The following is a 15,488-nucleotide window of genomic DNA, read 5'->3' on the forward strand; positions in this document are numbered from 1 at the left end:
CACCAACCATGATCTGGCCATTTGCTTTGTCCCTGCCCAGGCATGGTGGCTGTAGTCTATTTGGTGATCATTAAGAGCTTCCCAGGTTGCTCAGTGGTAAAGAATCCGCTTGCCAAAGAGAGAGATGAGGGTTCGATCCCTGGGTCAGGGAAGATCCCCCAGAGAAGGAAATGGCAATCCATGCCAGTATTCTGCCTGGGAAATCCCATGGACAGAGGAGCCTGGTGGGCTGTAGTCCATGGGGTCTCAAAAGCGACGGACATGACTGAACACACATGCATGGTGATCGTTAAGGGGGCCGCTCATCGCAGCATCACAGCTTTGTGTATGGAGCTGTGCTGACCCCACGCAGGATGCAGTCTGATTGGTGATGAACTTGGAGAATCGGCGGGGTAGGGGCAAGAGAATTTGGAGGAAAGAGGAAGCAAGAGTTAAGTCTGATACACAAACATAGGATTGAACGTTACGATGATTTCTGGACCATGAACATCCTAAGACAAAGTAGCGGAGTACCACATTGGGTAAGCTGAATCTCATTGGTGAATGTGAAGCAGATGGCACCTTAAGAAGGACAGAAGTTGGCGTCAGGGGGTGGAGCCCCAGCCCCAGGGCGTTGTTCATGTCTTTTGGAAGAGAATTGCCAAGGGAAAGGCAAGAATCTAGATCTTGTTAGGTCTAGGGGGCAGTTTTTACATTATCAGAAGAAGAACCCAGGCACTGTTTCTCTTCTTAAGAGTGGAATGTGCAGCCCAGGGTGTATGCTCAAGGTTCGGTCAGCCATTAGATGACTTGAGCATCAGGAAGTAGGGCTGGAAATGGCTAAATGACACAGGAAAGGTTGTTGCTGAGTCATGAAAGACACTGAGATTCTTGGCCTTCAGCGGAGAGGAATTCATCCGGGGCCAGCAATGAGGCTTGATTGCTCAGAGCTTTTGTGTGATAAAGTTTTATTAAAGTATAAAAGAGAGAGAAAAAGCTTCTGACATAGACAGCAGAAGGGGGAAGAAAGAGTGCCCCCTGCTAGTCTTTAGCAGGAAGTTATATAGCTAGTAGCAGGTTGCTAGTTAGAGAAAGGAAATGTCTCAAAACTCAGAGACTGGCACCAGGCCCCTTACCCACAACATGCATTTTGAGATAACACTGGCACAAGGTGAGTTGTCCCAGGCCATAAAATGCTTGGCATGAATCTTGAAGAAAGGCAAGCACATATATAGCAAATTCTAAGCAAATACATAGTTTCATTAACATAGCTTAAGAGAATATTTACATCAATAAAACATACTGGTTCTGAGCCTTACTTAGGCAAACCTACTTGAAGAAAGAGAGTCTAGGGTAAATATAGTTCATTAACATAACTTAAGAAAAATATTTCCATAAGAAAAACACATTGGTTAGCTCAAGGTTTGAAAAAAGTTAAGTTCAGGTGGAAACAGCTGTCGTCATGGCAACACAGAATTTTAAAGGAAATCTTTCTATTTTGTATAGAGAAAGGAAAAAAAATCTGACTTGCGCAGTTTGTTTCCTCCTGCCACTTAAGAGAGAGAGAAAAGACGTTTGACATTTGCAGCCTATTTCCCCCATTTGGAGACCCCTACCCTTCCTACCTGCTACCCTCTCACACATGCCTCTGGCCAGAATTGGTCCTGGTTACTGGGAATATCAGGGTCTTCAGTGGGAATAAAGGGATCTGCCTCTGGTAGGGTAAAAGTTGTCAAAAGATGGAGGCCCAAGTAGTAAGTGCTTCAGGGGAAGAGAAGAGCAGCATTTGGCAGGAGCTCAGGGCTGGGGAGGTACTTTACACTGGTACGAATGAGGGAAGCCTGCATGGAGGAAGTGGCATTTGCCATTCTTGGATGGATGGTGAAGAAAACAGAATAAGCAAATGTATGTAAATGATCACAACTCTAGGATTATAGTGTACTGTGCTGTGCTTAGTCGCTCAGTCATGTCCGGCTCTTTGTGACACTGTCGACTGTAGCACGCCAGGCTCCTCTGTCCATGGGGATTCTCCAGTCAAGATTACTGGAGTGGATTGCCATGCCCTCCTCCAGGGGATCTTTCCAACCCAGGGATCGAACTCAGGTCTCCCGCATTGCAGGCAGATTCTTTACCACCAGGGAAAGAATTTTCTGAGCCACCAGGGAAACCCACAGTATACTGCTGCTGCTGCTAAGTCGCTTCAGTCATGTCCGACTCTTACGACCCCATAGACGGCAGACCACCAGGATTCCCCATCCCTGGGATTCTCCAGGCAAGAACACTGAAGTGGGTTGCTATTTCCTTCTCCAGTGTGTGAAAGTGAAAAGTGAAAGTGAAGTTGCTCAGTCGTGTTTGACTCGTAGCAACCCCACGGGCTGCAGCCTACCAGGCTCCTCCGTCCATGGGATTTTTTTAGGCAAGAGTACTGGAGTGGCTTGCCATTAGGAAAAAAAATTTAGTATTTTTTTTTCTTGTGTACTGTGGGCCTCATCAAGCCACCAAATGTCAGTATGGAAGAAAATATTCGGTTTGGTTTGTGTACTTTTCTGCTATTTTACCCTATTGTTGCAGGAAGGGCGACCCCTTCCAGGGTCCGAAACTGGGCTCTTGTCTAACACTTGGAAATGAATTATCCAAGGAGACACATCTGCTGACAAAGCAAGAGATTTTATTGGGAAAGGGCACCCGGGTGGAGAGCTGTAGGGTAAGAGAACCCAGGAGAACAGCTCTGCCACGTGGCTCGCAGTCTCAGGTTTTATGGTGATGGGATTAGTTTCCGGGTGGTCTTTGGCCAATCACTGTAATTCAGAGTCTTTCCTGGTGGCGCACGCATCGCTCAGCCAAGATGGATGCTAACGAGAGGAATCCTGGGAAGTGGACGGACACGCAGTGTCTCCTTTCGGGAGAAAGACTTCAGGGAGACTTGTAGCCAGGTAGCCGGTTGCCTAGTTTTATAAAAAGCAAGGTTGCAGTTACTAGCTTCCAGCAGACATTGTTTTGAGAATGGTGGCATCCAAGCCTGACAAGACTCAGCAACTAGGCAACTCTTCCGGTTGGTGGTGGCTTATTAGTTCCGTATTCCTTATCAGGATCTCCTGTCAGAAAACAACTCATGCAAATGGTTACTATGGTGCCTGGCCAGGGTGGGCAGTTTCAATCAGTGTGCTTCCCCTAACACTGTGGTTGGCTTGGTTTCCTTCTCCTATTATAAAATGATATAAACTAATTTTAGAAAATAATATTGCTACTGTATAGCACAGAGAACTCCACTCAATGTTCTGTAGTGACCTAAACGGGAAGGAAATCCAGAGAAGAGTGGGTGTATGTGTATATATGACTGATCCAGTTTGCTATACAGCAGAAACTGACCCAACATTGTAAAGCAAATATACTCCAATAAAAAATAAATTTAGAAATAAAAAATAATATTGAGTTAAACAAAAGAAAAAATACAGGACTTCCCTGCCAGTCCAATGATTCAGACTTCACACCTCCACTGCAAGGGGCATGGGTTCATTCCCAGGTTGGGAAACTAAGATCCCATATGCCATGAGGCAGGGCCAAAAAAAAAAGAAAAAATATATATATAAATTAAATATAATATCAATACTCATGAGCACTAAATAAATTAGCACTATTTAAATTTTGATGTAATTTCTTTCAGTCATACACATTTTTCTTTCAAAAATGCAATGGTAATATTCATTTTCATTCATTCAAGTATTTGTGATGTCCCTCTCCCAGGACACACAGGGAACAAGAGAGACAGGGCCCCAACCCTCCTTAGAATCTAATGGGCAACAGAAACTGTAAACAGATCGTTGCAATGCAGTGTAATCAATTCTGTGCTCAAAGTTCAGGGTACTAGGTTGGGGCAGCAAGTACGATAGCTGCCTTGTGAAGATCTATAGAGTTATGGAAGGCTTCTTAGAGAATGTGATAGCAAAGAAAGAGACTTGAAGAAGAAATAAGAGATTAGCTTTGAACAAGTTCATTGGTGTCCTTAATACAGGTTGTTTTGTTTTGGTTTTGGATGGCAAAGACCAAGATAAGAAGTTGAGGAGTCCAGGAGAAAACAGAGTCAGTGTGTGATGACCCCTTCATGAAAATTGAGATGAGACAGAGAGAGACATGGGTGTAAGAGGCTATTGTTGTAGCCACACATTCCGGGAAACAAACTCACTCAGAAGGACAATGCAATAGTGGAGTGCAGTTTATCACACTGGCAGGCCCAAGGCAGAGTCTCCTCTTAGCCAAGGACTGCGACCAGTTTTTGTGAAAACCTTATATACCCTAAGTGTCCGTGCCCAAACCCACCTCCCCAAATTCCCTGAAACTAGTCTGAACAAAGGAAAAGAAAGATACAATCAAAGTTAACCTGTGATTCATAAGCCTTAAGCCTAGGCAGTTAACAGTGGACAATTATCAATAGGCCTGTGGTCATAGGCCAGTAAGCATAATAGAATGTATGATTCTATTCAGTTATACAGATAATTAGGGTATTCTTTTAAGCATGGAGAGTCTAGGTATGAGCCCTGGGAGTCTTCCATCCAGGGATCTGGTTTTCCAGTTGGTATGTCGTTTCCATAGATACTGGGCATATAGCTCAAGTCCACAGTCTGCCCCAAGATGGAGTCCTGCCTTCGAGATGGAGCCTGTTCTGTTTCCTCCTTCAATATAAGTTGAGGGGCGGGGGGGGCTTGTTTTGAAAATTTGAGTCTTCAGTATTTTAAGTGTGGATGGGAAAGACGTGATAAAGAGAGAGTGGTTGAATATATACATATACAATAACTAGAAAACTTTGTGAGGCATTCCTTAAGCAAAGGCAAGAAGAGGCTCAGAACCTGAGAGGAGGGAGTAATCATGGCAAGGGAAGAAGGAGAAGATAAGCAAGATGGACCGCGGGCCCACGTTCATGGATCTGTTTAAAGACAGTGTTAGTCCTGCAGAGCCCTGTTAAATGTTGTTAGCTTCTTTGTAGTTTGATGAAGATATTGTATTTAACAATTCCAACCCCACCAGTGATTTTTTATATCTATAGCAAGGGGATCCAACGCTAAATTTTCCAGAAACTCTTTGGAATGACATATGGAATGCTAGCTGCTGGTGATCGCTGTTCTCTTCCTCCTAGCCCCCTCAGCCCACTCCATCAAGTTACCTGTGCTTTTACACAGGAAACTTCTAAAGATGGGATGACTAGGGTCTACAAGTCACTAGTGACGAATGTCTGCAAAGAAATGTCATGTTACAGCGACTTCCCTTTCCAAGAAGATTATCCTAATTTCATGAACCAAGAAAAATTTTGGAACTACCTCAAAGAGTTTGCTGAGCACTTTGACCTTCTGAAATACATTCAATTTAAGGTAAGATGGCTTGGGTTATGGAAGGTTAACGAATAGGGGCTGGCCCATTCACCAATATAATTGAAATGGGATGCCTAAGGAAACTTCTTCCTAATTTTCTCTCTCTACGAATAAGGCAGATAATAATCCTGCTGTTCATGTTTTACTGAAGTCACTAAACTACTGAATTTCCTGGTTCCTTTTCTAAATCCAAAGTCTCATTCAGGATGAAATTTAGAATTTTTTTCAGAGGAAAGGAAAACTGGATTTTGTTCATGAAACCCATTGGAAAGAAATAACTAGAAGTCTGAACCACAGAATTTATAATGGGTCAAAACTCATTTTCCTACATTCAGTATTTTAACTCATCTTCTTCTCACCAGAAATAACAACTGAATGTTTCTTCCTTGCAGTGAAGTCATTCAGATGTTTTGGGTCCTAATCTTTATGACCACTTTTGAGACTTTGCACAAGTTATTTAACTTCTCTAGGGAGAAGATAAACCAATATTGAAAGGCTTTCTAACATGAGACTCACTTGACCCACTTGAAATAACAAACATGGTTACCATACAGTCATTGCATGAAGTCCCAAGATGACTGGCGGAAAACAAGTGTCTGTCTTTTGCTTTCAGACCACCGTGTGCAGCATAACAAAGCGTCCTGACTTCTCCGAAACTGGTCAATGGGATGTTGTCACAGAGACAGAGGGGAGGCGGGACAGAGCTGTCTTTGATGCTGTCATGGTTTGCACTGGACATTTCCTGAATCCCCGTTTACCTCTGGAGTCATTTCCTGGTGAGTCATTTCTACTTGAAACCATGCCTGCTCTTCCGGGTTCTACTAGAAGTTGCTGATTTGTAATTGGAAATATTTTCTTGTGATTCTAGACAACTTTATGTCCACCCTCAGAAATAATATGTACCAAATAACTTTGAAAGGCTGAAGTACTATACAGGTGTCAGGGTTTATTATGTGCTTATAAATATAAATGCTGATGTTATCATTTAAGTTTTATCATGCCTGTCTGATTAAAGTTTAGTGATCACATAGGGCTCAAAACCATCAGATCTGTCATGAAAAAGGATAGGCTTTGAATTTTATCATTAAATTACAGGTCATTTGAATCAGAAGTGAACTGAAATTCAATAACTTAAAGGAAGTGACAGTATAAGGAAATTTGACAGAATTTTTTTAAGGAACTAGCCCAGAAATTATACATATAAAGAAATATTGTCACCCTTCAAGGTAGTCATTTCAGACTTCCCAAGTGGTCCAGTGGTTGGGAATCTGCCTGCCAAAGCAGGGGAATGGATTTGATCCCCGCTCCAGGAATATCCCATGTGCTGCGGGGCAACTAAAAGCCCACACGCCACAACTACTGAAGCCCGTGCATCTAGAGCCCAGGTTCCACAACAAGTGAAGCCACTGCAATGAGAAGCCTGCGCACTGCATCCAGATAGTAGCCACTCTCACCGCAACTAGAGAAAGCCCACCTGCAGCAGTTAAGATCCAGCACGGCCAAAAATAAAATTAATTAATTTTTTTTAAAAATCATCACAATTAAAAAAAAAATCATCACAATAAGAATTCATCCACCTCCTAAACTATCCACACAAAGCAGTTTTAGAAATTCCCCTTTGTAAATGCTTTTGATTCAATAGCACATTCTTTTTAATATACTCACAATTGGCAAAACTCCATCGTTTGAGGTCAAATGAGGATTACTAAAATGTTGCAAAGCTACTTTTCTTCTGTTACTTATAAGTGGCCCTAAAGGCAGTGGAGTATGAATTTTTGAAACTTCTCTGAGGAATGAAAAGAACTTTTAAGAAAGGAAGATGTAAAGAACAAAGTTTGCAAGCCTTAGCCAATAAAATATGAAATAAATCTGATGAACATAATCTCAAATTAACAAGATATTCTATTTTTTAAATGTGTTAGGGATCGAGGGAGACTTCAATATATAATTTTGCAATGAAGCAATGTTGTAAATAGTGGGCCAGCTTCAGGCTTGCTGTTAATCTAGGGGCTAAACAGACAATCACCTGGTACTAAAGGAATATCTAACTGCTGACTCATAACAATGTTTCTATGGGGAAAACTTTAATCAGAGAAGTAGGAGAGGAATTATCATAATAGAAATATTGAGGTCCACCTCTGCTGCTGCTGCTGCTGCTGCTAAGTCGCTTCAGTTGTGTCCGACTCTGTGCAACCCCATAGACGGCAGCCTACCAGGCTCCCCTGTCCCTGGGATTCTCCAGGCAAGAGTACTGGAGTGGGGTGCCATTGCCTTCTCCAATACATGAAGGTGAAAAGTGAAAGTGAAGTTGCTCAGTTGTGTCTGACTCTTAGCGACCCCATGGACTGCAGCCCACCAGGCTCCTCCACCCATGGGATTTTCCAGGCAAGAGTACTGGAGTGGGGTGCCATTGCCTTTTCTGAGGTCCCCCTCTATTTTGCCCTAAAACCCAGATATTGGCGAAGGAAGAAACTCACACATACAGATTTTAGAGACTTGTCCTGAGAGGGGTTTTGGTTTATGTCCAGACTTTAGAAGAGTCTGTTACACGGAACAGCAGGACAGATAATCACAATTTCCTCCATGTTTCCAGAGTGAGGTACCTTGGTGAGTGGATATGGTGTAAGGTTTCTGGGAAGTTCCGGTTTGCTGAGTCAGACACAACTCAGCGACCAAACAATAACAACAATGGTTCCCTGCAGACAATGGCCCTGGATAAGTAGCATTTAGCATGATGGTTATGAACAAAGTTCTGGATCCAGACCGTGGTGCCATTTGCATAATCTTGGATAAACATAACCTGCCTAAGCCTCAGCAAAGTGGAAATACAAATTCCCATTTCAGAATATTGATGAGGATTAAATGTGAAATACTATGAAATATAGCCCCAAAGGAAAAAATAACCCAAAATATTGCACATAGTTGGTGAATGGCAGGCAGAAACAGATGCTATGATTTGACACCGATACAACAGGGCCTCTTCATACCTGGGCTAGACCAATACAACCATGAGACCCTAAAATCTAATAAATAATTTTGGCTCCTTCAAAACATTATATGACAAACATGATTGTTTCCCAGAACATTGGCTTGCTTTATTACTGTTGTTGCTCTTGTTTTAGATATTTTAAAATACCAAGGGGGAAAAAGGGGGTGGGATGAACTGGGAGATTGAAATTGACATATATACACTATTGATACTATATATTAAATAGATAACTAATGAGAACCTAGTGCATAGCTCAGGGAACTCTCCTCTTACTCTGTGCTCTGTCGTGACTTAAATGGGAAGGAAATCCAAAAAGGAGGGGTATATGTATGTGTATAGTTGATTTGGGCTTCCCAGGTGACACTAGTGGTAAAGAACCCACCTGCAATGCAGGAGACATAAGAGACATGGGTTCTATCCCTGGGTCAGGAAGATCGCCGGAGGAAGGCATGGCAACCCACTCTGGTATTCTTGCCTGGGAAGTTCCACGGACAGAGGAGCCTGGCAGGCTATAGTTCATGGGGCAACTGAGCGACTTTCACATGACATGACATAGCTGATTCACTTTGCTGTAAGGTAGAAGCTAACAACATTGTAAAGCAACTATACTCCAATAAAAAGTTTTATAAAACAAAATTTAAAAATAAAACAGTATAATACAGAGCCTACAATAAACTCTCTGTAAACAACAGCTACTACTGTTATGAATCATATCCTTTTTGGTAAGTTATTATCCACTATCTGAAAACTGCTTGAAAGAAACATGTGATTCCCCAGATTAAGTGTTTCTCCCTCTTAGTTAAGTTATAACCCTGGCCTCAGTTATAACCTCAGAGAGCTGGACCCTCCCAGAGCCCACACAGGAATCACAGGACAGGGAGCACAAAGTCCAGCTCTGCAGGTCAACCTCTCATCATTCTTCTCTCTCTCACACTCAGAAGTTGTGTAAGAGTGACTCTTTAAACACATCAGTTGTAATCATTAGTTACAGATTAATGATCACAAATGCCTAGTTATATTTAATCAAGTATTAACAAATGTCATTGAACTTTGTCAGCGGTGTACATGGACTTCAAATGCCTGGTCTTCCTTCTCCTAAGGTAGTTGCTAAGCATTTTCCAACACATAACATTAGGGTGATGAGTATAAGATGAATAAACCACAGCAGCAAAGTACTCCAGAGATATTTGGTGACAAGGCAAACCAAGCCTTATACCTCTCAGCAGAACCCCTTTTTCTGAATTAGTTGTTTTGATTTACCAAATAGATTCCTTTGAAGGGAAGGGCATTGCATTATTGACATAATCATTGATTTAGAATTACCTATGCATTCTATACTTTTTCTTGGGTGCCCTACTCAAGTAGACAGTTATGGAGAATCTATTATTTGAAAAGCATTGTGTTAGATACATACAAAATCTATGAACCAAGGTCGAGCCTTCAGCAAGCTTCTCTCCAGCCAAACCCCAGTAAATGGCTTGAAGCCCCACTCTCTAATGCGTTTGAGGCACAGGCTTTTCCCTCTTCTCGAAACTCTCTAGTGCTTCCCTTTTCAAATTCCTAATCATCTTTCTAATGGCATTCTTTGGGAAAAAAAAATTCACCTCCTCCAGGATGCCTGCCCTGGTTCAGTCCAGGCTGATGCCCCATGGGAGCCATTGTAACACCTCTTGTTCTGTGAAGCAGTATAGAAGCATTCTTGTCAGCTGAGCCCCAGGGGCAGATGACCTGACTTCTCCAGGCACTGCTACTTACTGTATGGCCTTGGGCAAGTTGCTTAACCTCTCTGTGCCATTTTCTCAGCATTAGTAAAACTGAACCACAATATTGTTCACTTTGTAGGGTTGTTGTGAGGTTTAAATTAATTAACATATATAAAGTCCTTAGCAGAGTGTCTGGGACTTGCTAGTAAGGGCTGAATAAATACTAGTTATCTATTGTCTATTTACCTATCTCTTGCCCAAGGATGAACTCCTTGAGCTTAGAGACTGCCTTTTATCCTCACATCTCCTAAGCCTAAAACAGGAAACAGTGCCTTGAGTTGTACAATGTTGAAAGTAAAGGTCATGTAAGGTAGTTATTAACCAATTGTGTTTTGTCTTGTAACATGCCTGCAGGACTCATCTGTGGGGCTTGTCCTTCTCCTGCCCTTGGTTGCAATTGCAGGCTATTCCCACCAATTTTCTCCTCACTCTCAAATAATAAAAAGTCCTCTGTCATCTTTTTTTTTTATTTTTTTTTATTTTTTGTCTTTGCCACATAGCATGCAGAATCTTAGTTCCTTAACCAGGGACAGGGATCAAACCCATGCCCCCTGTAGTGAAAGCAGAGTCCTAACCACTGGACCTCCAGGGAATTCCCCCAACTTCTCATTTTTATAACTGAAATATTCTATGTTGTGTAATAGTAAAAACTTGCAGTTACCTGTAATGGTGAGGTTTCTCCCCTTCCTCAGCCAGTGCCTGCTTTGTGCTGACTGTGGCCGTGGGAAAGAGATGGTGTGCTTGCCTACTGTCTTCCTGTGACTGTTCCTCTCTGTTCCTCTCTGTTCCTCTCTGACTCTCTTCCTCCTGCAAGTCCTTTGCCCACCTGCTCCAGTCTCTGGCACTTCCAGAAATGAAGTCAGGGGAAGGATATGAAGAAGTACAGGGGCAGGAAAGTTCTTTATTGACTGGCACCAATGAGGTGCTAGTTCTCTCAGCCTTCGGGGGTGTTTAAGATCCATGCTTTGTGGGATTCTCTCCAAGGCTCTGCTCCAGAGACTAGCCAGCCCCACTACTAAGGATCTCTCAGTGCAGCCCCTGTTAATAGACCAAGCACTCTGGGGCTGCCCAGTTACAAGTCCTTCAATCCTAGCTTCTCCCCAGGTCATCTCCATACAAACTAGGTTAAGGTCTCACTGTCAGTCCAGATGGCTACCATGTGCAAAGTCCCTTTAAACTGCCATCACACAGGCTCTCTCCTACATAACTTTCATCTGGTCCACATGAAACATGCATTCCACACTGTCAGCATTTAAAAGAAAAACTTGTTACCAGTGCAGCAAGTTTTTCCACCACCCCTTGCAGGCAATTGCTGTCACGACCTGTCAAGCATGGGCCACACACCAGTCTCTGTGCTCCATAGATTCCAAGGGTCAAGGTCATACAGGGGTCTCCCGGAAGCCCCTCAAATCTGGCTTCATGTCAAGGGGACCGAAAATGTAACAGCACTTTAAATCCTTTCCTGAAAGTCTGCTGTTTCCAACCTCTGGCCACTTCGACTCAATCCTTGAAAGTGAGTAAGGGGCTAAGGATGACAGAACTGGTCTGCATACACCTGTGCAAATTCTGCCTAGCTGGTTTAGCAGGGCCCTAGAAAGGTGGCAACTATTGCATTTTGTTTTCAGCTTTGGGGTCCTCAGCAGGCAAAGACTCCCAATTAAAATACTGTGTTTTATATAGTAGCTCTTCAATAAATGTAATTGAATAAATGAATGAATCAGTGACTAGAGAATGATAAGGTGAGACAGTCTTATCTTTTTACATGAAAATTGCAAAAGTACTTGAAGTATTAGGGTGAGAGGCTGAGGAGTCCTCTAAAGTGCAGAGCCCCCCTTTCTGATTCTTTGTCATCTCACCAATCAGTGGGTCTGAAGGTCGCTGGCCCCATGGCTCTTGTTCCCTTTGCCACCTCTCATAATTTCCATTGCTGCCTCTGTGACCACTGACCCTTTCTAACTGGTCCCCAAGAAGGGTCCTCCTGCCTGGTGTTGCTTGGAGCCTAGAGACCAAATTCGGTTCAGAAGCACAGGAGGCTTTACTCTTTGATTGCAGAATGGAAAGGAGTGCGATCTGGCTGTAGAGAATAGCTCTCCAGGAAGGATGGATCATGGGCGGGGCTGCTTTGTAGAGTTCTGTAGTGGAGTTCTCCCCAGACGGGTACAGGCGTGATGTTCACGCTCCAGCTCCAGACTGCAGGGCGCAGCAGCACTTCTGCACAAGGCCCACCACCGCCAACATTTTGAATTCAGTGACGTGCACATGCTTCTGCATACACCCTGGCGCTGAGGAATCTGCACAGTTTAGGAGTGTGTTAGTCGCTCACTCATGTCCAACTCTGTGTGACCCCCTGGACTGTAGCCTACCAGGCTCCTCTGGCCATGGGATTCTCCAGGCAAGAATACTGGAGTGGGGTACCATGCCCTCCTCCAGGAGATCTTCCAGACCCAGGGGTCTCCCACATTGCAGGCAGATTCTTTACCATCTGAGCCACTGGGGAAACCCTTTTCATGCTAGGAGCTCATGTCTAAAGGGCCAGGTTTGAGGCCTCTGCATGTGGCATCCTGTGAGCAAGTGACACTAGACTAGGCATAAAGGAGAAGAAAACAAGATTAGACTTTATCACCTAGAATGGGCTCTACCAACCACACATCCCTCCTCTGTCTTTTGTCCTGTTCCTCATCCTTGAGAGGTATTAGGGGCTCAGGTCTGTCTTCTGTGATTGCTTCCTGTTAATTCCAGGCATCCTCACAACCCCGAGTAAAGGACCAGAGCTTCTTTCCAGCTGCCTTTAGATGTGTTGATGGTCACCAGGCCTCAACCCTAACTGTTCGTATCACTGAGCGACAATTTGTCTAACCTTTTGGAGACAGAGGACACCAGACAATTTAACGTACATGGCCCAAGTATTAGCAAGAGCAAATTTTTCCTAATAATGCAAGTGTCTAGGTCTTTTGCCTGTAGGCAAGCATCCCCCACTGTGGAGGCTCATTGCTGTGGCCTCAGTTTTCCTGGCCATAGTTTGTTGTTTTCTGGAAGAGAAGCTTCAGTTCAGAGAGAGGTTCAATTGAGTAGGCTGGGGGCGGGGTGGGGTGGGGGGGGCGTCTGTTGCCCCAGGGTGTCCTTCCACAGATTGGGGCTCGGGAACCTCTTCACTCAAGGGTGATGTGCCCACGGGATGGTCCCCTGCAACTTCAGGGCAGAGTGTGGGTGTTAGGATCACCAAGTGGGGTCTCTTCCACTTAGGACTGAGCTGGTCTTGCAGGCTGCTGGTTTTCTAGGTTTTTAGGTGCACCCAGTCTCTTAACCAGAATGGGTAGAGAGCCAGGTCGGTGGGTGGGGTAATCACCTGGTTACCTATCTGGAGGGCATGCTAGAGTTGTTCCATTTCAAGCTAAGGTTTCCCTTCTTTGGGGCTGGGGCAGGGGTGGGGGCGGTGGTGGCGGGTACTGGGTGGGTCTACCACACTTGAGTTCAAATGCACTTAACTCTAACTTATCCCTTGGGGCTAACCACATAGGGAGTGGGCAATTGGAAGCTACCTAATCCAGTTTTCTTGAGCTTCCTGACACAGCTTGGCTAAGGCCCACTTCAAGCTCTGTTTAGATCTTTCTACTCTCTCCAACAATTAAGGCCTCCAAGCTAAACACAGGATTTGCCCATGGCACTCATTATCCCTTTCATCATTTGAGACACAAGGACCCTGGGAGCCCAAACCTAGGAATTATTTCTGTTAATAATGCTTCTGTGTGTGTATGCTCAGTTGCTCAGTCATGTCTGACTCTTTGCAGGCCCAGGGACTGAAGCCCGCCAGGCTCTTCTGTCCATGGAATTTTCCAGATAAGAATACTGGAGCAGGTTGCCATTTCCTACTCCAGGGGACCTTCCTGACCCAGTAATTGAACCCACGTCTCTTGCCTCCTGCATTGGCAGGCGGATTCTTTACCACTAGTGCCACCTGGGGAGCCCTAATAATGCTTCTATCCACCCAGAAAAAGAGGCTACTCGCACCAAGAGATAGCTGAAACTGCTGGGTACTCTCGCCATGACAGTGAAATCAGCCCCCCGGTCTTCCCCAGGACATGTTCCTCGGGTCTGAACAGGCCTGATCTGGGGACCTCTCAGGGGTCTGGTGTTGGGGTTGTTCATTGTGCAGATGGGGCAGGTCTCAACTATCTGACTGACTATACTTCTCGTGCCAGAAGTGACCATGAACTCAGAGAACCAATTATATACCCGGAGTGAGTTCCTTGATGAGCCCCGCTGATGGTTTGAGAAGCTGCAGTCTGGGAAAAGAACTATTGCCTGTGTTCATTACCTAGCCAGCCATGGCCTCCTAGATCTGTAGTGAATCCCCATTTCCAGGTGCGTCTAATTCTTCCTTTGTGCAGACTGAGGAATAATTGGATGGATCTGGCCTTTGAGGAATGGGGATGTGGGGGAATAGTTGCCAGGTTATTGGTTCTGGGTCCGCACTTTGGGCACTTGCACTCATCTTGTTGTTTCCCTTTATTACCTCTGCATTCTTCTCTTGGTGACCTCTACAGTGAGGCACTGCCATGTTTTTTGGAAGCTATACTGCTTCAACATGCTTAAGCCATTTTCACCTGTTTATTCTCTGCAGCAGACATGCCTCTTTCCTTCCAAATAGCCCCATGTGTGTAGGATGGCGTACACATCCTGGGATTCTGTGTGAACATCAAAGATCTTCCCCATCCCAAAGGCTCCAGCAAGGCCTTTTTGACAGAAGTCCCTGGGGGTAGGCTTCTCGCCTCTAAGACATAGGCCTGGGAGGTCTCTGCCTATCCTGCCAGGCTTTTTCCTTCTCTCATAAAACTGCTCCTGTCCATGAATCATTCCTCTTTGGCATGTGGGAGAGGCTCATTTCCTGGGTCGGGGCAACTGGAATAGATCATCTATGGCTTCTGTGTAATAATGCTCCAGGGCCCTGTTTCTGTGGGTAGCAGGGTAGCAGGATTTAGCCTGTCAGTTTCTTATGGTAACTACTGGATTGTCTAAAAGCATAGCCTGAATTTGAATTGACTTTCTGGGGACTAGCCAAAGTCTAAATCTGGTATGGGGTTCATATAGTGATCAGCTGACAAAATGTTAACTTTTCAGCTTCCTTTAGCCAGGTTATAGTAGCTGCTGCTGCTGGGAAGCAAAGAAGCCACCTCTTAGCAGTTTGATCTAATTGTTTAGAGATAGAAACCACCACCTGAGTAAGGGGTCCCCAGTTTTTGAGCAAATACCCCAAAGATGATTCCCTTTATCTTATGAATGTAAAGGTCAAAAGAGTTTAGCTAAATTTTAGAGAGCCAGAACAGGGGCGTAAAGTAATTACATTTTCAGTTCTTGAAAGATCTTTTCACATTCTGAATTGCATTCCAAAAAAAT

At 44.2% G+C, this 15,488-nt stretch overlaps 1 protein-coding gene and 1 long non-coding RNA gene across 7 annotated transcripts in view; one reads left to right on the forward strand and one right to left on the reverse strand.

Moving 5' to 3' along the window:
- FMO4 (flavin containing dimethylaniline monoxygenase 4) overlaps positions 1–15,488 on the forward strand; it is a 55,453-nt gene that overhangs the window by 5,355 nt on the left and 34,610 nt on the right. For 4 of the 6 annotated variants that reach the window (XM_042257220.2, XM_042257221.2, XM_012187270.5 and 1 more), the window contains exons 3-4: positions 5,154–5,342; positions 5,956–6,118. In XM_042257220.2, the coding sequence (XP_042113154.1) occupies positions 5,154–5,342; positions 5,956–6,118 (352 nt within the window). Of the gene's footprint in view, positions 1–5,110; positions 5,343–5,955; positions 6,119–15,488 lie in introns of all 6 variants that reach the window. The other 2 variants (XM_060396093.1, XM_042257219.2) reach the window with 1 other exon arrangement.
- The window catches only part of LOC132657467 (uncharacterized), a 60,104-nt gene continuing 47,243 nt past the window's right edge, over positions 2,628–15,488 (reverse strand). Inside the window, exon 2 of the long non-coding RNA XR_009595690.1 lies at positions 2,628–2,924. This is a non-coding gene — a long non-coding RNA (uncharacterized LOC132657467). The remainder of the gene's footprint in view (positions 2,925–15,488) is intronic.

Source organism: Ovis aries, chromosome 12 (assembly GCF_016772045.2).
Source record: "Ovis aries strain OAR_USU_Benz2616 breed Rambouillet chromosome 12, ARS-UI_Ramb_v3.0, whole genome shotgun sequence".
Lineage (NCBI taxonomy): Eukaryota > Metazoa > Chordata > Mammalia > Artiodactyla > Bovidae > Ovis > Ovis aries.